This window comes from Paramisgurnus dabryanus, chromosome 2, assembly GCF_030506205.2.
Source record: "Paramisgurnus dabryanus chromosome 2, PD_genome_1.1, whole genome shotgun sequence".
Classification (NCBI taxonomy): domain Eukaryota; kingdom Metazoa; phylum Chordata; class Actinopteri; order Cypriniformes; family Cobitidae; genus Paramisgurnus; species Paramisgurnus dabryanus.
Window position 1 is genome coordinate 45,652,923 of NC_133338.1, and position 20,447 is coordinate 45,673,369.

The 20,447-nt window shown below is 35.7% G+C and overlaps 2 protein-coding genes across 2 annotated transcripts; both read right to left on the reverse strand.

Moving 5' to 3' along the window:
* Positions 1 to 1,408: 1,408 nt before the first annotated feature.
* LOC135778577 (carboxypeptidase Z-like) lies at positions 1,409 to 8,836 on the reverse strand. The gene is made up of 11 exons (XM_065288958.2): positions 8,527 to 8,836; positions 8,183 to 8,212; positions 7,045 to 7,419; positions 4,907 to 5,122; positions 4,414 to 4,643; positions 4,128 to 4,289; positions 3,854 to 4,012; positions 2,852 to 2,987; positions 2,573 to 2,712; positions 2,230 to 2,329; positions 1,409 to 2,082 (listed from the first exon to the last, which is right to left on the reverse strand). The coding sequence occupies exons 1-11, from the start codon at positions 8,630 to 8,632 to the stop codon at positions 1,745 to 1,747; spliced, it is 1,992 nt and encodes a 663-aa protein (XP_065145030.1). The 5' UTR covers positions 8,633 to 8,836; the 3' UTR covers positions 1,409 to 1,744.
* A 1,824-nt stretch (positions 8,837 to 10,660) lies between these two features.
* On the reverse strand, positions 10,661 to 14,070 carry gpr78b (G protein-coupled receptor 78b). The gene is made up of 3 exons (XM_065289562.1): positions 13,061 to 14,070; positions 12,846 to 12,959; positions 10,661 to 12,232 (listed from the first exon to the last, which is right to left on the reverse strand). The coding sequence occupies exons 1-3, from the start codon at positions 13,726 to 13,728 to the stop codon at positions 11,995 to 11,997; spliced, it is 1,020 nt and encodes a 339-aa protein (XP_065145634.1). The 5' UTR covers positions 13,729 to 14,070; the 3' UTR covers positions 10,661 to 11,994.
* Positions 14,071 to 20,447: the final 6,377 nt, after the last annotated feature.

Below are 20,447 nucleotides of genomic sequence, written 5' to 3' on the forward strand. Positions count from 1 at the left end.
ATATACAAAACAATGTATGTGTTAAATGACATTTAGTGCATTATTGTTAAATGTATTTTTATGTTTTAATTATCATCTTCTGCATCCGGACACTGACAGCCAGTCGTTGTAATGAATATTTACTGATCTTACAAATAATCTGGATGTTTTTTTTTAGAAGTTTCCTCTAACAATTTAAATAACTCTCTGTGGTTCAATGCAAAACTTCGACTTAACAAACCACGAAGCAGCAACAACGTGACCCAGCTAACCCATATATTGTATTTCACTAAAGCAATTAATACATTTAAAAAGTATATAATATCAACGAAGAATATAGTAAACGCATGCTAATAATAAATTAAAAGTAACCGAAATACATTTTCCCATTCTCAGTCAATTTTAGCTGATTGATCGATTATAGTTAATACAGCAGCGACCTCTGCCGTTAAGAAAACGCATCTGTTTTCCTCAGCACTCTTAAATGTATTTCCTTGGGGAACTAGATAGGCTACATAACAACAAACCCTGCGAAAAGTTTGTTTATGTTACTGGTAACATAATTATGTAAACCAAAAATTTATGTAATATATCAAGTGTCACTAATAAAACGTAACTAGTGTGCCCTCATTTTTTGACGTGGTAATCGCCACCATCACAAGAGCAAGAATTCATTAATACGGTTTTAGAACCAAAATGTAATCTTGCTAACTGTTATAAGTTAAAAGCTGCCGTTAGCCTTACAGTACACATAAAAATACAAATAAATAAACCGCATTATTTACCTGATTATTAACACTAAATTAAGGGAGGGAAACACTTAACATTGTAGTAATGACGTCCTTCCGTTTGGTTTCCCAATCCGAGTTGGATCCATCTCACATTTTTCTTTTTCCTCATTATTGTAATATTTTTATATGCAAATTCTGTACACCTCTTTACATTTTCATGTAACCTATTGTATATCGAAATCCAGGTACACCAATCGACCTTCACGAAATGCTTGATGTTTCGTGTCTGTTTACATGACGATAGCGTGTATGTCATGCGCTGCGCAGACCAATCGGCACATGACATCAAAGTACCGCGAGAACGAGTTGTGAGTTTAACTTTAAAGCATTTAAAGTAGCTCTTGTGGTATTTTATGTCATACCCCAATCGGTCTGCGCAACAAGAAAACAAGAGCCTTTGCGGACCGTAGATGCACAATGGCGACAAATATTGCTTCAGATATTGCCAAATTTGACATATTGACATCATTATTATTATTAAAATAGCCCAGCTGTTTTTAATTATTCTAGCTACTTATCATTAATAATACATAAACTGTCGGCTTATGGCTAGGGCACCATATCAGTTTATAAACGAAAAACATTTTTGGTGTAGTCTTGAATTTGTGTATTGAATGTACTAACGTTGAAAAAAATACTGAAATCAAATTATTGTTTATTTTTGGTGAAACAAATCTTTAAAATATAAGTACAGAAAAAAATCTATTTTAAATGTTACATACACTGAAAAGCATTTAGACATCATGTATAAATTATATTTTTGGTCAAAAGAAATAACAGCTTGATTTTACACTTGAAGAACTGTGGCCATCTGAGAGTTTTACTCTTGATAAACCATTATTGATCCCGTTGTCATCTGTTCAAATTCGTGTGACTAGACGAGTCATTTGTAATACACGTATCACTTCATGTGCATGATTAAAATATTGAAATAAAGATGAGGCTGCGTGTGTATTTGAACAGTAGATGGCGCTCTAATGACTTCTAAGTAGCCAGGATGGTGCTTGAAAACTGGAGCGAGTGAAATAAGACCACCACCAGGGCTTTTCTCGTATTTCCTCTTCTCTCCGCACAACATCCCTGATATTATAATGAGCAAACTGGTTGAAAGGGTCAAATCGTCCATAGGCATCAACAGATTTGTCAATCTCCGGCTCTAATTCATCTTTTTTCAGCACAAAATCTACACGGCCAGCCTCCTGCATGTGAGCAGGGAGATGGACCCTCTTCATGGCCTTGGCGTACCCTGGTGCCGAGGCTATCACAATGTAGATTCCAGGATTCAGTAATCTCCAGTAATCTCCATCTTCGGCTGATAATTGGAGAGAATAAATGTAGTAAAGCTATTTATTCAAGATTATAATGTATAGGTATATATTTATTTAAATACCTTTAATTGCAATTATATTTTTTACATTTGTACCTATGTAACTGTAAGAATATAGCTTGACTTCCGCACCTGTTTTGATGTCATGCCTTATACCCTTGACTGAAACTGTAGCTCCTTTGATCCCATTTCCATCTTCACCTTTCACAATACCTTTAATCCCCTGATGCACCTGTGAAAAACACATGAGAACAAACTGTGACTTTGTAGTGCATCATTTACACTTCAGTGTAAATGTAACAGACATAAATAGATTCGTTCTTCTTTTCATTTGCTTTTCACATTGAAGAGGAAATTAATAAATGGTCCAAGGAAGGCGCATAAAAAATATATGCAGTGCAAAGGGCTTGAGCAACCAAGTGTCTCCATTAGCACTGCGCTCTCTCTTCCCTGAACAAAAAGATGATGAGCTCACCGCCTCCAAAAAGCTCAAAAGAGCCTCCTTGTTTTCTTGCCAGCCTGTGTAAAGGTCTTCCTCTGCTGGAAATTTATCACAGCCCAACTCTACGGTAATCTCAAAGCAGTTTGTGTGAAGATAGCTGAAATCTGTCATTCCTGCCCGAGAGAAAAAGGCAAATGATGAGAAATCAAAAATGTACTGAAATCTCTTTCATCCTAGTCTGGCAGTTCTCGACTGGTTATGTTACACTAAGCTGCCTACATTTTTATAAACATGTCTAAAGAGTCATCTTACCTCCTGCAATACTATACCATTTGGCTCCATTTACTATACCACCTTTACCGCCAAACACTCCTCCACAACTGCTCATGTCACTGTCAGACATGGTGGCATGTGCTTCTGCATAGGTTCTGGCTAACTTTGTAAACACCTGCACAAACAATTGTAAAACCTGTGATTAAAATCATGCACATAAAAACTGTGAAGTGTCATTTTTACTGTATTGGCTACTGTATATACACACTATTAAAGGAATATTCAACTTATAGTTGAAAAAATCCTGATAGTTTACTGTAAAATTACAAAAAACGGTATTTTTGTATTATGGAAAATGTATGTAATTTATTGTGCCCATTATTTTCCTGTCACCTGTTCCCCTCCTGATTTGTTCCCCTATTTAATGCCCCTGTGTTTGTTATCCTGTGCTCGTTCGTTTTGTACTTTGGTACTTTCATGTATGAAGTCTCGCCATAGTCAAGTCTTAGTCAAGTGTGGTTTTGGTAGCTTTGTATTTCATGTTAAGTATTGCTATTGTCAAGTCTAAGTTAGGTGTAGTTTATTGTCATGTTCATTGTCTAGTTTATATAGTCTAGTTTAGTGTTTAATCTGTCTAGTGTTTAAGTATCTTGTTTCCTTTATGTTTGCCCCCACGTGGGCTTTTATTTCTGGATTGTCTCAAATAAAGGTCTTCTAGTGAAACTGCTGCCTGCATTTGGGTTCTGTCCTCCTGTTTCCTGACAGCATTGAAACTACAATTTTAAACGGCATTGAAACTGTAAACTGTTGAGGTCCACTAAAGTCCACTTTATGAAGAAAAATCCTAGAATGTTTTCCTTTAAAAAAAAAAGTCTTCTTGAATGACATGGGGATGAGTAAATTATCAGGATTTTGAATCCCTTTAAATATTTGGATTATTATTTTTAATATTTTTTGATATGTATTTAATTAATTTGTATGACTTTTTATGCATTTCCTTTTTATTTAAGATGATATGATTACCATTTTAAACACACTGACCTGATCATCTGGAGTGGGGGAGAACATGTTCGTTTCAAGCGGGTGTTTTGAACGGTCAAATGGGTAGGAGACCACCAGATCTCCACCATGAAGGTTGGCTGATAAGACAAACGGAATCGAGCGCATCCATTTCATAACAGCATATGTTTCTGGAGCCACCTGTACAAGCCACACATGGCAGTGCATAATGTAGTCATGTTTGTAGGTTTAAAATACATGAATTTCATTCAAAAGTACATTTGCTTATGATTTTGTTCAGGATGTGAACTCCTACCTTACCAAACCAGTAACTGGTAGGGATGGGAACGTGATCGCTACGGTATCGTTTGTATTTTCGTCGGCTGTAGACAATGGAGGTGAGGTCTGGGAAGTTCCTGTTGAGGTCTATACCCTGTGCGTTGGCTCTGCCAATAGAATTCACTCTGGGTTGTGCAACCTGCAGATTTCACATTTGATGCAAGCAACTTTTTATGAAACGTATTATTCGTGGCTTTAAATGAATTTTAAGGATAAATTTAGGATAGCCTCACAGACATCTTTATTTCTGCATCTGTTATTACCTCATCATAATCAATGTCACTTCCACTTTGCATGTCGGCAGAGGCCACATCGTACCCATCAGGATTCATGGATGGAAAGATGTGAATGCGAGTGGTGTTGACAAGAGTCTGGATCCGACTGTTTCCAAGTAAGTATTCAGAGCACAAGTATTGGGCAAGGTAGATCAGAAGCTCTCTGCCCATGACCTCATTCCCGTGCATGTTTCCAACAAATCTGACCTCTGGTTTCACTGCAAAGAAAAGTAAAGAGCAAACACAATTCTTGAAAGGCCATGCTGAAAAACACTTTGTAATCATTTGCCAGTAAACTTATGCATTGTTTTTCTTTTACGAAAAATTTGTATGTGTTGATTTATGGGCACATTTTCTGCCTGAAACTTTATAAACATTTCTTATCTCAGGTTAAACTTCAGTGCTGTAAATCAAACAGTGGAAAAATTCCTTGGAATTTACTTTCACTCGGGCTTTGCTTGGGGCTTTAGATGTTACTCACGCAATTCGTGTTCTCCAACATTGCTTGAAAACTCAATCACAAGCAGATCTTTGCCTTCAAAACTTCTGCCAATGCTGTACGTTCTAGAAATATTTGGGCAGTGGGCCGCTGTCTCTTTCAGAATGTTAAACATCTGGGTGTTGGAGTGATGGGTGAACTTTAAAACTGTGGATGGCTCCTCAGGGGAGACACTAGCCATGATCATCTCCTGGCTCTCTATATGTAGGTGAATGCAACCATTAATGCAATACATTAGTACAACACAAATGAGATAGTTTAAATAAGAAATGACAACAAAGTAGCTTACTTACTTCAAAAAAGATTGCAAGCTCGTGGTTGGGTAAAATGTGGACAAACCCAACCTCTGGGTGTAAGTTAACCAACACTTTTTAAACCATTGGATGGATTTGTTTATATTTTACCCAAGCATGAGTTTAAACAACCCAGCATGTTTTGGAGTGCATAATGAAATAAATCAGTAAATAATTATATTTATATCAAATTAATTTCTAAATAAATCTATCAGTGGTTGGATTTCTCCAAAAATTTAAATTACCGAATATGTGACCCTGGACCACAAAACCAGCCACAAAGGGTCTATTTTGGTAAGGATAGGGCAATATCTGGCAGAGATAATATTTATCAAAATCAAAATATTGAGAAAATCACCTTTAAAGGTGTCCAAATAAAGTCCTTAGGAACACATATTAGTAATGATAAATACATTTTTGATATATATTTACAGTAGGAAATGTAAAAAATATCTTCATGGAACATGTTCAACATTTCAACCATACAATGTATTGTTGGCTATTGCTATTATTTTATATCTATTAATAAAGCAGAACATTTTTACACACATATACCAAGCAACCATTGAAACAATGTTAACTTTTTTAAAGATTTGTCATCAATGTTAATCACATTGAATCAATATCACTTTTGCACCCTCCACTAATAAAAAAAATAAAAAAAACACTGTTATGGTGATCAGTGTTTGCTTTAGTTGGGCCCTTGACTCTTGTGTTTTAATGTTAAGTTTTCTTTGGCTGTTGAAGCAACATCTACTATTGCAAAGAAGACTAAGATCTAATAGGATGTCGATGAAGTAAGACAGATTGGTTAGTCAGATTGGTTAGTTTTGAACTTATAAAAACACACTTATAAAGTTAAACTACTAAACCAATCTCTGACATCAATAATCAGTCTAACTCATTAATGGTGGCGAGCAACAAAATAAAGTTTCATGCTGCAATGCATGCTGATTATCAACATAGTACTAAACTAATCCATGACTCCCAGCATGCATTGCAGTTGATTGTTTAATCTGAATTAGTTTGATGATTGTCACCATTGTTCAGATTTGTAGAATGAGTGAACCTAATTTTGTAAAACAGCTTAATTTGATCTCATCTTAACTTCTTGATAAAAAAGCAACTCATTTGAACTAAACTTTGAAACACATCTTTCATTTCAATGCACATGTGCTTCTACTTAAACACATACAAACACTAACAATAGAAAAGAAAAGAAAGATTAAACTTAAGGCTAAACTAAACTAAAGTAAACACTGATCACCCTAATGGTGGTTTACTGAGATTTCTATATTTTTCGATATTAACGTAGGGTGCAAATGTGATATTGTTTCAATGGGATTAACATTGACAAATCAACAATTTTTTTTAAACATTATTTCAATGGTTGCTTGCTATCTGGGTAATCCCCAGAACTTGAAAGCTGTGTAACCATCTTTGGCAAACACAAAAATATATTGCTGTGTCCGCACTTTTCACAGGCTTAACTAAAGATCAAAGATAATGAACAAAGCCTTGCGGGATTAGACTGTGTCAAGCCCCAAAAAAAACAAAAACATGGTATGGAAATAATTAAAAAGTTTACAGGATATGGAAAACATCTGTTGTTAAATGGGTTGGTTTATAGCAACAAATACTGCTGTGAAAGGCAAAGACAGCATGAGTTGCAAATAATTTGGTTCAATGAGTTTCAATTTATGATTGCATTCACACACATCATCATACACAGCACCACCCTGCTACACGTCCAGGAAAATGTTATAAATGCTTCACAGATTTCATGTGAACTATGCCAGTTCGAAGTAATAAACAGTGCACATTTACCTTGAAGGCCTTCTAAAGGGTCAAAGCAGCCCTCCTCTTCACTGACAAAAAACCGATCACAGTCTAAGAAATAGGGCCAAGCCATGTCAATGCGCTCAAATGCATTTGCACAGCTCCTCTGCACTGACTCACAGCTGCTGCGACAGGGCTTTATGATCTTGCCGTTGTCACAGCGTGGGGCGAGCACCGAGCAGCCGAGCATGCGAATGTCCGGGCTGCACTCTCCATTCAGTAAAGAATGAATCACACTCAAGAGCAGGTATTCGGTGCTCAGCTCGGCTTCATCACGTGTCTTCTGTTCAAGGATGTTAGGGAAAAATGTCTTGGAGTAAGACATGTCATCGCAATATCCCAGGACAATGTCTGTGCATTTTGCTGAGAGGAAAGAAAAACATAGACGTATAAAATATGGTCATAAATATGTTAACACATAGTCCTGTCATGTGATTTTTTTATAGGCCATAGCATGAAATACTTGAGTCTCACTACGAGATTAGGAGCATAAAGTATATAAAATTATGGCTTCCTAAACATTAGGACATATTACTTTGACATGACAAGATCTTATGTTTTATGTATTATAAAAAAGTCTATTATAAAAGTGCTTCGTTCAGAGATATACCTGGCTGTCATTTTGAACTAAAGTTAAAGTTTGTTAGTTTGTCTGTGATATATGCCTTCATTGAAATAGTAATGCTATATCCAAATAAGGGTAAACTATGAAAAAGCGAGTGATATAAACCTGACTGTGAATGTAGGCTATCTTATTAGGCCACCTCACTGCTTTATTCTGTTTCTCTCTCAGATTAAGATATCAATATTTCATAGTGCAATCGATCATTTGGGCAGCCATATGAGATTGAAGCCCGAAGGAAGATTTCATTTCATTTCTCTGCAGGAGCTTTTCTTAGCCTACAGAAAAATGTAGTATTGAATTTTTCTTTGTTCTGTCACCATGTATCAAACCTCCATCCTAAAAATGGGAGCTGTGTGGAAAAGGTCATCTATAGCTGCCGTTACCACTTTCTAAACCATTAAAGGACAAACAGGAAGTCCCCTAACTTTTGTGTAACTTTTTCTTCTTAAACGGAGTAAGAATGAATCCCGAAAAGTTCAAATGTGATCTCGTTGCACTTACGTTTTGGCTCCTTAAAAACTTTGCACCAACCTATAAAAAAACAGAAGCTACTGTGAGAAAACCTATAAGCTTATGCAACACTTGATGGCGCTATAAATCGATTATTGTAACAGTGTTTTTAACAACCTGATTGCTTTATCAAATCAACATAGATAGATTTTTAATGAATAGAGTTAGCAAGACATATTTTGCAAACTGTTATATTATAAGCTGTGTTAACTTCATACAGTTGCACTTTCTGTCGTTGTGCGATATTTATTAGTTTACATGCGTTTTAAAAATGCAATATTTTGAATGTTTCTGGTAAAACGGTCTAGTCTATTTATGTGAAAACGACAACTTACCCTGAAAATAGTTGCCAGGTTCACACCGAGGCAAAGCGCACTGAACCAGAGTCACAACACTTAGCAGAAGAACCAGCTTCATTTTTCTTATTTTATTCCAGTCCATCGACTCCTTTTGAATCAATCTAAAACTGTCTCGCAGTTTCCTTGCGCACTTTGTTCCGTCAACTACTTCATTATAAAAAATAAACTTTTATTGGTTATCCTCTAAAAGCTGTCAAGTTTAAAAGCGTAACCAGCAAGAACATTCAAGACGAAACGAAATGGAGGAAAGATTTGGGCTACTTCACTCGTGGCGCTGATACATGGCTTTTAACCAAGCCTTACACTTGTAAACGTCACTTCACAACTTCCAGTCTTCACTGTAGCGTTTAGTGTCATCGTTTGCAGCATCACATAAATATTTTAAAATATTCAAAACTTAATTTAATGGTAAAACTTTATAAATAAGGTTGCATCACGCAACATTAGTAAACTATTGTAAGAATCTAAAAGATGTACCTTTCCCACACCCACTAGTTAACTTGTAAGCAAACCAAATATATATCTATATATCCTGTTTAATTCACATTATATGTTCACATGGTTTTGATAATCCTTTCATAGTGGCATTTTCTCTAATCATATATTTTGATGACAAGCTCATCCTGTCTTTAAGGTTAAATACAATGCATATTATAGAAATGCTATGTGTCTGGTTTTTCCATTGTATAACCCACTGTTTGTTTTCTGGCCTGTTCAGTTAAAGTTTTCCCCGGTGATTAATGATCTTACATTTGCTATGTTTGGAAAATATCCTTTGGTTAATTGTGGTCGGGGCAAGGATGATATTTTGGGAATATGTGTCAGACCCTACTTCCCTGTTTTTAGTATCACTTCCCCTTATGTAGGTTGAACACAAAGCTGTCTTAATTAATCATACGATTATTGGCTAGACGGATTCGTCAATGTTTTGATCACAAGATTGTGCCAGACAACCCAGGTGACTAATGTTTCCTTTTTGCATCCTATATAATGTGAAGGATGTCTAATAAAATTTTGTCTATGATTGAAACTGCATCTCGGTGTCAGTGTCTTTCATGGTCCTCTGATATCAGATTTCTCTGCTGCTCACCTCAGATCCTCACCTAACAACCTAGGTACCGAACTTAGAAGAAAATCTCATACTCCTAGACCTGCTTAGAATTAGATTCTAACAACTATTAACATGAACTAACAATGAATGATACATAATTTCAACTGTTGCATCTGGAGACATTGATTATGGCACAGTTGACTAACATCAAGAAAGAAATACTGTAGAAATACCCAGGTGAAAACGTAGTATAGTGTACTTAAAGTGCTTTATTTATTTTTATTTTGTACTTAACTATATTTAGTACTTATTAAGATGTTCTAAGTGTACTTCACTGTGCTATTTTGAGACACCATGAATATGAACTAAAATGCATTTTAACATACAATCTCTGTATTAAAAATGTATTTAGCTAACACTTAACACTTAAACTTGAACTCAACTTTCATACAAAGATGGGTTCAAGTTACTACAAGTGGTACCTAAATACATTTTTTAAATACATTTTAGTTCATATTTATGGTGTCTCAAAATAGCACAGCAAAGTACACTTAGCTCATCTTAAGAACATCTTAAGAAGTACTAAAGATGAATTTTTATTAAGTACAAAATTAGTGTGCGAAACGTACTTTAAGTACACTATGGAAGTGTACTACTTTTACACCTGTACCGTGTCCCGGTATCATTGTTAGTTTATGTTTACTTTATGTGTTGAATAGAACCTTATTGTAAAGTGTTTGATACCTTTTCTATTTTTTCATATTTCTATTCTACAAATAGTCTGCAATTTATACTCTTTTTACTATCAAAGATAAATATACATAAAGATACAGTTTACTAATGAATTCATAACTATACATTCTTTAAAAAGTGCATATAAACGTTTGTATTGTTAAATTAATGCTTCAGCATATAGCACTTGTTAATGTGTGACCCTGTTTGTGAAAACCCAGCTAAAGTCATTTTATTGTGATTTATTGTATTCTACCTAAAATCACTCTCAGAACATTATGTTAAAATATACCCTAGATAGACTATTTTTACTATTGACTGAGTATGTCAAAAATTTAAATCATAATAATTAGATTCTAAGACTTTAATCTGGATTTCACAGACACGATCACATTTACTTTACTGATTTAGAGGTTGATCATCCCTTTAGTATATATATCTTTATTGCACTATTGTCACAAAACAGTAAATTCAACAAATCTGGCACTAATACAGCTGTATAAAGCACTTAATTATGAACTAGAGTAAACCTCACAACTGCTCAGCAGATAAATTATTAAATAAATAGGTACACATTTTTTGTGCTGTGTAAAGGAGCTACATCAAGACCCCAACAAATTCACCTTTAGAAAGAAGTACAATGTACTAGCACTATGAACAGCTGTTACATAAATCTAGTACATTCATTTATACAATAACAGCTTTGATATCAGTAGTCGAGACATTCAACTTTGGCTTCTGTCACTAATATCAAATACCAAGATATAACAAAGTGCAACACCTTCCAGTGACCAACAGGCAAGTCGTTTTAAGAAGAGAGTCCACTCTAATGGCAACTTTAGACAAATCAAAAATATTAATTTTTTCTAACTTGAGAAGTATGCTGATATGAATTGGCATTTTGTAGACTACCTTTCAAAGATTTGGGGGTCACTTGAGTGAAATGTTTCTCTTCGCCTTACAAATCTAAATTATTTTGTAGATATAATTGTGCAAACATATTATCCTTCTTTAAAAGCTATTTAATAAAACATTTTGAAAATGCATGACTTTGACCGAATAATGAAAAAAATCAGCCAATAAGAGCGTAGCATAGATGGGAACACCTTCGATATGGTTTTAAAAGCATTCCAGGTTGATAAATGTTAAGAAAATACTTTTGGTAATTCTAGACTAAAAGACGCATACAATAAAGATGGTAAAATATATTTAGATTAATTTTGGGATCTCACAGTTTCATTTGTTATTCTGTGAGTTTACAAAACATAATTTTTCCCCCTGAAATTAGTAAGTGACCCTAAACTTTTGAATGGTAGTGTAGATGTCCAAAGCCTCAGTCCCATGAATAAATTCCCAGAAAAAATAAACTTTTCTATAGCAAAATCTTCTTGGTTGAATCTTATTAGCTGGGAGCATAAAGTGCACCAATTTTTGGCACGATGTTACACTGCAGCCTAAAAGTGTGTATGTGTGAATAAGATTATGCTCTGCGCCATACCGCTGTCCTTGTTTTCACAACCCCCTGGTTACATTACACGGGGCCATCACTGTTACAGTACCATTACTGTGACACACAATCCTGTTTTTCTGTTTCACACACAGTTCCCACGCACACTTTTTGAAATGAAGGCATTGAGACGTTCCAGTTTGTGCAAGTGTCACTAGCTAATTCTTTGAAGACTGTAGTCATTCTCTGTGTCCATAGAGCTGCTCTGTCCAGAGGAGGGGTATAAATCACGCTTTAGTAGGCGATTGGCTACTGTTACCAGGACTTTCTTGTACTGCTGTCGCAGGAGGGAGTAGGCAAAAGGATCTGAGGCTGCCTTGCTGTATGTTAAACACTTGCTGATAATACCCCAGTGTCGGTTTATTTCCACAAGAGGAAGAAGCTCGACCAACCTTGGAAGCAGAAAAGAATCTATTAATAACATAATCGACAGCATATGCTGTAGATAACTTGTGTTAGTGAAGCAAAGATCATGGGTTTGATCCCTGACTCACACATACTGATAATATGTACTGTAAGTCGCTTGGGGGAATGTGTTTGCCAAATGCATAACTATAAATGTATTGTAGAAAATAACAAAACTGAGTCTTGTTTGCATGATAAAAATATGATTACGTATGTAACGTTAAAAGAAAGAGCTACGGTGATAGTAAATGTTACAGGCAAGAAACTGAAGAGTACAAGGTGTTTTTTGATCAGGTGAGCCTTATCATGAGTGTTTATGTGTCCTGTCACCTCTGGCAAACAGGAGCTATTATTAGAAACAGTCTTTTAGTCTTGTTAACGTCATCTCACGACTCAATTAAATGACGACATTTCGTGACACTTTTAGTGGAACCAATTAACTTAATAATAAACAAAACGATGTTAAACAGCTCCAATGCGTAATTCTGACTGTAAGCCAGTCTTAAAATCTCTGTCTTATTTTATTACATCACATATAAAAAAAAAGATGTTACATCAATTTCTATCAAGATCAAATAGGTTGGTATAAACAGCACATACCTTGTAATGACATAAGGCGCGAAACAGATGATGAAAGACCCAATAAAAATGCTGATTTTCTTAGTTGCGCGCTGTTTCCTTCTCTTTTGTTCTGCAAGGCAACGTTGCTTTACACTACAAAAGAGTATTAAATGATGTAAGTGAGATCAGGAGGGGAACCCTTGCGCACACAACCCTACAAAAATATCAAACTAAGAATAAATAGTTATAAATACCTCGGGTGTATATCTACCAATAAGAAGAGGGTCTGCATGGTTATAATGTCAATCCTCTTGCAGTGAAAGCGTGCAACTTTTAACACCTTTAAGTATGTAACGCACAAAATCAGGAGGGAGAGCATGAAGCTGGTGGCATGAAATACAATGGTAAACACGGTAAACTTAATCCGCGCGCTCTCATCGACCAAATGCAACGTGCAGGATGCGTAAACGGGACTGTAGTCAAACCAGGAGAAAAGCAGAGGGATGAGGGAGAAGGTGAACGAGTGAAGCCACGAGTAACACACCATAACCAGCGCGTCCCGGTAGCGCATTTTGCTGGAGTAACTCAGCGGGAACACCACGGCTACCCAACGGTCTATACTGAGCGCTGCCATGCTTAACATGCTGTTGGCTGTCAGAAAGGTCTCCAGAAAGCTGACGGTGCGACACAAGCGGTCCCCAAAAGGCTGCTGGTTGCTTACGATCCCCACTAATGTGGACGGCATGTTTAGGACGGAGATGAGTATGTTGCAGAACGATAAGTTCATGGTGAACACACCTGGCACCTGTCGGCGTATCTCGCCGCTGTGGATGAAGCATAGCAACACCAGCAAGTTGGACAACAGAGAAACGAGCGCAACCACAACGATGAAAGAAGCAAAGAGAATTTCCGCAAAGTCCATTTCTCACTTTAAAAGTCCACTTGCGGTGTATTTGACCCTGATGTTGTTGAATAGTGCATGATTCTTCTTCTAGATTTTTTAGCAGAAACAAAATAACTCCATTAAGTCGCGTCGGGCGCAACTTGCGTGCGCTGTCCAGAGTGCTGAAACGCAGTCGCGTCTTTTTACACAGGCGCGTTTCCAAATTCGGATTTGTGACCATTTGTAATCATTACTGGCTAAAGTAAATTGCACTTGACTTTTAATAATAAAAGCTGTTTAATTTCCATCGTCCTACAGGCTTTTACTCCTGCGCTTCTCAACGCTGTTGTTGGTGGAGCTCGGGGACTCTGTCACGCTTTGTTCTTGGAACATGCGCACAAGGGCATCGACTGTGGGTGGCCTTTTTACAAAAATACAGTACTTCTATCTAACACAAAATAACTATTTGTTATACTAAAATCCATTCCATTCTTTACAAAAGCACGTATAAGTCTTCAGAATGTGCAGAAATGTGCAATGTAAAAACTAATGTTATCAATAAGTCACGACAGTATATGTTTTTACATTACTTTAAATCATCATAATAAATTAACCAATTCGACTTTTTCTGTAAGTTAAGCAACTGTCACACAAATAAAGACAAAAACTAAAAATGCTAATTCATTGTTAACGGACACATATAAAAGTTTAAAAAGTCAAACAATGTGATCAAGAAGTCATCACATGATTAAAAAAAATTCAAAGTAAGTCAAGCATTTGAATTTCTATAAGTTACAAGTAAAATGACTTGTAGTGGCAATTTGATTATACTTAATTTAAGGCAGCAATAAATACATAAATATGCTTAGTTGTGGAATGAGGATGTCAAAGTGTATAATGGGTGTATTATGACCAGGTGCTTTAATGAATTTAGTGAATTATTTAAAAAAACATCACCTAAAAGTGAAACATCTCCCAACTAGGTGTACTACACTGCAAAAACAACATCTTTACTCGTAATGATTTTGCATAATTGTGGAGAAATAAAGAATTAGAGTCGTATAATGAGTGTAATAACCACAAGCAGTATAGATGAAGCTAAAGCTACTAATGAAGCCGCGCCACAACACCTTTTCGTCAGTGAAGGGCTTCCCCTGGGAGCATGTGAGTCAGAAGCATGGCTCACTATCAGCTCTTTACAAATGGCAAATCAAAAAGGAAGAAGACAATAGGTGAGAGGCTGAGCCAGCTGTGCTTCTGGGTACAAGAGAGAAAGAGACGTGGGTGTCACCACTATTGTAAATCTATCAGCATGATAAAGGTTCATTATCCCACCTGTATCTGTCTCTAACAATCAGAGCCTTTGAAAGTATTCACCTGCACTTTATCTATCACTTTATATCTGCCTCTCTGTTTTTGTTTAGTGTAAATAAATCTACCAATATTGGTGATTTATTGAGTATTTTATCTTTAATGATAATCTTTATTTAGTTTTAGAAGCACTTTTGAGACCAATCAGTTTAGAATTACATCAAATGTTTAGGTGGATATACAATAATGAACAGACAATGAAAGTCCATATACAGAACACATGAAATACATTTATATAAAAACAGACTCCACACAGGGTATTAGTAAATAGTATGTCAGTTAAGGCGAGGACACTTCAAAAGCTTTCCTAGCATTATATAACAGAGCCCATACTTGTACTGTATATAGCTAAGGTCAAGAGGGAGAAGGTTAAGTGCTTTTTATTGTCCCTACCACAACTGTATCAGTATTCCCACATGACTTCCCTGCATTTATTAAAACCCAAAGGGGGAAATGGGTCAAAATGGCATTCTATTTTTTCAAGAAAGGTCAAAATAAACAACTGGGGATGTGAGTGCCGTGTGATGTAATAAAGACGGTAGGGCTTTAAACACATTATTAATATCACATAAATATATAAGCTCAGGTTATACACTCTAAAAACAAACGGTGCTATATAGCACCAAAAGTGGTTCTTTGCTCGTAATCATAGAAGAACCATTTTTAGTGCCATATAGCACCGGTGAAGCACCAGTGAAGCACCTGTGTAGAACCATATAGTGCTTTGTAGAACCATATGTGGTGATAGTGGTGCTATATGGCCCCTATATGGTTCTACACAGGTGCTACACAGGTGCTTCACTGGTGCTATATGGCACTAAAAATAGTTCTTCTATGGTTACGATCCAAAGCAACAGTTTTGGTGCTATATAGCACCGTTTGTTTTTTTAGAGTGTACCAACAATTTTTTTCATAAAGATGTAGAGACTTAAACTACTAAGACTGATGAGACATTGTATAAATTTTCTTTAAACCAGTGCAGCTAATGTTAAATGACTTGTGCACAAGTTTGAGGGTTCTGCATAGCTCAAATGTCAGCCATGTAAAATATTTGCTCCATGCTCTAGTGAGATTTCCATTCCTGTGACTGCAGAAGAAAGATGACTTACAACTGAAAATAGAAGAGCATTATTCCTTTTTCCACTTTGAGTTTAATTCTAGAAATGTGGGGGTGTGTTCAGTACAGATATATAGTCCTGATATACTTGCTGAATGTCTTAGTACATTTGAAGATGTTGTGTTGCTGTTAATGGACTGTATGTGTTTTAAATTTAGCCAAATATAATATAATATAAGGGTTATTTTCAACCCAGCATTTAGTCAAAAAGGGACAAACCCAGCCATTGGTTTAAATGAACCCAGAAGCCAGCACAGGATAGATTACAACCCAACAGCTTGCTCTAAAAATTTTAGTTGTTTATTTAAGATTGTTGAATAGTCAATTTGAATTTTTTAGTCACTGAATGTAAAATGTCTTAATCCAGACATACATTTCCTGTTTTACAAATAACTAACAATATGAGAAAATTTATTTGACAACTTATTTTGACAAAACTTGTAATATTAAGAGAACTCTAATAATAATTTACAATGACAAAACAGCTGCAGTAGTATAACAGAGACTGCAAACAAAGCAACAGTCCTATAACAGTAGCAGTATAATCTATGCATGGTGCAATGCATGATGGGTGAAATTACCAAATCCGCAGGTTTAAATTAAATAAGTTGATTCAATTTATAGGGGACATTTCAGAAGACTTTTTTAATATGTAAAATAAATCTTTGGTGTCCCCAAAGTACATATGTGAAGTTCTAGCTCAAAATCCCATATAGATAATTTATTATACCATGTTAAAATTGCCACTATGTAGGTGTACGCAAAAATGTGTCGTTTTTGGTTGTCCTTTTAAATGCAAATTAGCTGATTTCTACACTAAATGGCAGTCCTGTGTTTAGATAGTGCAGGTTAAGTGGCGGTATTATCCCCTTCTGACATCACAAGGGGAGCAAAATTTCTATGACCTATTTTTTTCACATGCTTGCGGAGAATGGTTTACCAAAACTAAATTACTGGGTTGATCTTTTTCACACTTTCTAGGTTGATAGAAGCACTGAGGACCCAATGATAGCACAAGTCAGATTTTCATGATATGACCCCTTTAAAATTAGTTCTTGAATAAATCATGCAAATCATGCATTAAACTAAAACACTTGTCATGAGGGTATATATCAAGGTGTAAGTTAAGTGTACTCATTTATTTGGGTTAAAACTAAATCAAGGTTAACAGTGTTAAAGTTTCACTCAAGTCAAGAACTGAATCATTTAAATCACATCTTTGAGCAGCATAATGGAATATAAAAAAGTTTTACCTGTCACAGTAATTTCTTAATGCTTTAAAACAGCTTATATGTAACTCTACACCCTTGCCTCATTTAGATACGCAGATCTATGAATATGCAAATTAGTCCATTCCTCTGCTCAATCTCACAGCTCGGACCATAGATATGAATATGCAAATAGATGCTACATTCAGCAGTTTCAGACACCTAACTGCTAAGTTCGGTTTCACACAGTGCATATGTGAAATGCGCTTATCTTTGAGTGCTGATGTTAACAGGTTACAGCGCTAACGCTGCATTTGTGAGCAGCACAGAAGCAGAGCTGAAGCAGCAGTGCTGTGATCATTTCAAAAATATGGGATTATGCAATCGCATGATTTTACGCATAATCAGCCAAAGTCCACATATTTATGTGGGGGTTGAATTTTTCAAATACAACGCACTTTTGCACCATAAATTGCAGATTTCCGTGCACAAAATATGCGGGGCTTGCATGATTTCATAATCCCCGCATTTTCGTAGCAAAAATCACATAAAACTTAGCAGAAAGTTGAAAAATGTTGAATTTACCCCACACGAGCACAGCTATGTCCCCTGTTGTCATGGGAACGTCATGAAGTGATTATTTGACGTGAACATCATTTAAAATCTGCAATTTCATCGCATAAAATTGCATAAATATCCAGAATTTTCCATTGCATTTTTTAAGAAAACGTGTCGCAAGATCAAGGATTTTTGCTTGCAGCAATCACAAAAAACCTACACACAGATATATAAACAACAATAAAAACCTACAATTTTTTTCCACAGTGGGACTTTAAAGATAACTAGGCATTTGAACGTTGACCTCAAATTTAGTTAATCTGTCTAATAGAGGTCAAAACAGTGATTACACAAAGCTAATATCAGAAGGACAAAGCATAAAAATATTATGTAATTCAATAAACAGTCTTTGAATACAACTAGAGATAAGAGCAGAGGGAGATTAATAACATGGGGCTATTAGGCAGAAATGCAAAAACTTTACTTGTTCTTTGAGTTACCCTATATATATATATACATATGCCTATATATATATATATATATATATATATACAATGTGGGTGTAATAAGATGGTAATCTAAACAACAGAGAGTGACAACAGCCAAGTGAGAGGACAATGCCAATGAAACCGAACCAGTAGCGATTGACTGCTATAAAAAGCAAAAGATTCATAAAAAAACATACAGTAAGATTAAATGAGCACACAATTCCTCTCAATAAATATTAATAATTGTAGTCCTAATCCCCTTCAGTGAATCGTCCTAAATTGCTCTCAAGTCATTTATTACAGCATGCATGACTATTAGGCCTGAATGTAATTTTAATACAAAGCTGTGCATCTGTTTTCAAATGTCAAAACTTACAGACTGTGCAAACAAATTATAAGTCTCATAATTTAGTTTGTTATTTAATTTCAATCTTTGACATGACCTTACTTAGTCAATATTAAAGATATCAAGGTAATATTTTCACAAAATGATCTTAATATTAAGTAAGATGATTTTATGTAAAAAACAGTAAATCACTAAAATTACTTAACCTGGTTTCTCACAGACTGGTTCAGTTAACTCATAATTTTATGCACAAAACGCATATTCATCTATTCAAAATTGTGCATGTTTTTGTGATGATTTTCCAGTAACTCTGTAATATTGCAGTGTGGTGTAAGCATGGGTAAAACATTGCAGCTGTGAGATAACTCATCAGTGCCTTCACTATCTCTAACATGTGCATCTAGCCACAGGTGGCACACCAGTGTGTATGTGTGTGTGTATAGTGAATCTAACAGATTATGGCATCTCAACATTTCCAGTCAGTATCAGACTTAATGATGACATTCAATTTTTTGTATAAATAAAACATGTTGTATTTTAAAAGCTCACAATGGCTCTTTTGTGCAATGCATGGGACATTTAATGCAGGTGCTGTTATTGAAAATTAAAACGGTAAAGGCACTAAACAGAGAGGTGTTTGGCAACAGAGACAGCGTGAAATGACTCTTCTACGGCTTTCCCAGCTGGCACAGGTACGCACGAGTTATTGTGAGTCATGTTGTCATGGTAACGGAGGGTCTTGTAAGGTTTTGCCTGCAGTTGAAATGGCAGCGGATTAAAATAACTTCTCACAGCATTGCAAAGTGAACTTCAAAACATTGACACACCGTCAATAAGAGTGATGCAATATTTACACATTTCACTTGAATAGCGACATGACATATTAAAGTTCTCGAATAGTGAAATACTTCTTTGGCGATTTTCCTAAACAGATCAGGCCATATTGTGTTTTTGATTAACTGTGTGTGTGGTTGCTGGAGATGCTTTTCCTATCTTAAACTAACCCAGTCGCACATCCCACATTACTTAAAGTAAACAGCACTTTCCAATCCAAACAGTCCCACACAACTACCGAGCATGAGACAGTTACGCAACAAAGAGTTCAAAAGTGTATGGAAAATGTCTGCAGTGATTTAGAGATGGAGATTGGTGGAAAATATGTACATGGACTGGTGTAATGAACACCCACACTATTCGTGGACTAACGTTTTAAGTTCCTAAATTTATTAAAATTAAAAATATATCCTATTTTACATTTAAAATAACAAAGTTTCCTAACCATTTCTTGTAATGGCAAACAAAACTTTTTCCAAACTGTTTGTTGGCTATCAGTGCTTGATTTTTAACAGCATGAGTAGATATTTAAATTACATATTAAATGAATGTATTTATTTCTCTGAGTGTTCAGAAGCAAACATTATTGTATACAAATCTCTTCCCCTTAAAACTGATTGGTTTTGCCCACTGCAGGGAGCCACTGGCCATGGCACAGTCAACCTTTGCTTAAATGGTGGGGGAGCTCCTTTTATCCAGAGACCAAAAGAAGTGGAGAAAGACCAGGGCCAGGATTCGCATCAATAAAGCCTTTACAGTTTACTGCTAAGCAAAACCATAGAATTGACCCTGTTCGACCACAGACAACAAAGAGATTTTTGAAAAGATGCTTTATT

Coding starts and splice junctions, on each gene's coding strand:
- LOC135778577 (XM_065288958.2), bottom strand. CDS start 8,632: ATGGACTGGAATAAAATAAGAAAAATGAAGCTGGTTCTTCTGCTAAGT. Junction 8,213..8,526: donor ACCTGGCAACTATTTTCAGG/GTAAGTTGTCGT, acceptor GTTTTTTTATAG/GTTGGTGCAAAGTTTTTAAG. Junction 2,713..2,851: donor ATGGTATAGTATTGCAGGAG/GTAAGATGACTC, acceptor TCTCTCGGGCAG/GAATGACAGATTTCAGCTAT.
- gpr78b (XM_065289562.1), bottom strand. CDS start 13,728: ATGGACTTTGCGGAAATTCTCTTTGCTTCTTTCATCGTTGTGGTTGCG. Junction 12,960..13,060: donor TTGGTAGATATACACCCGAG/GTATTTATAACT, acceptor ACTCTTTTGTAG/TGTAAAGCAACGTTGCCTTG. Junction 12,233..12,845: donor GCGCCTTATGTCATTACAAG/GTATGTGCTGTT, acceptor TCTGCTTCCAAG/GTTGGTCGAGCTTCTTCCTC.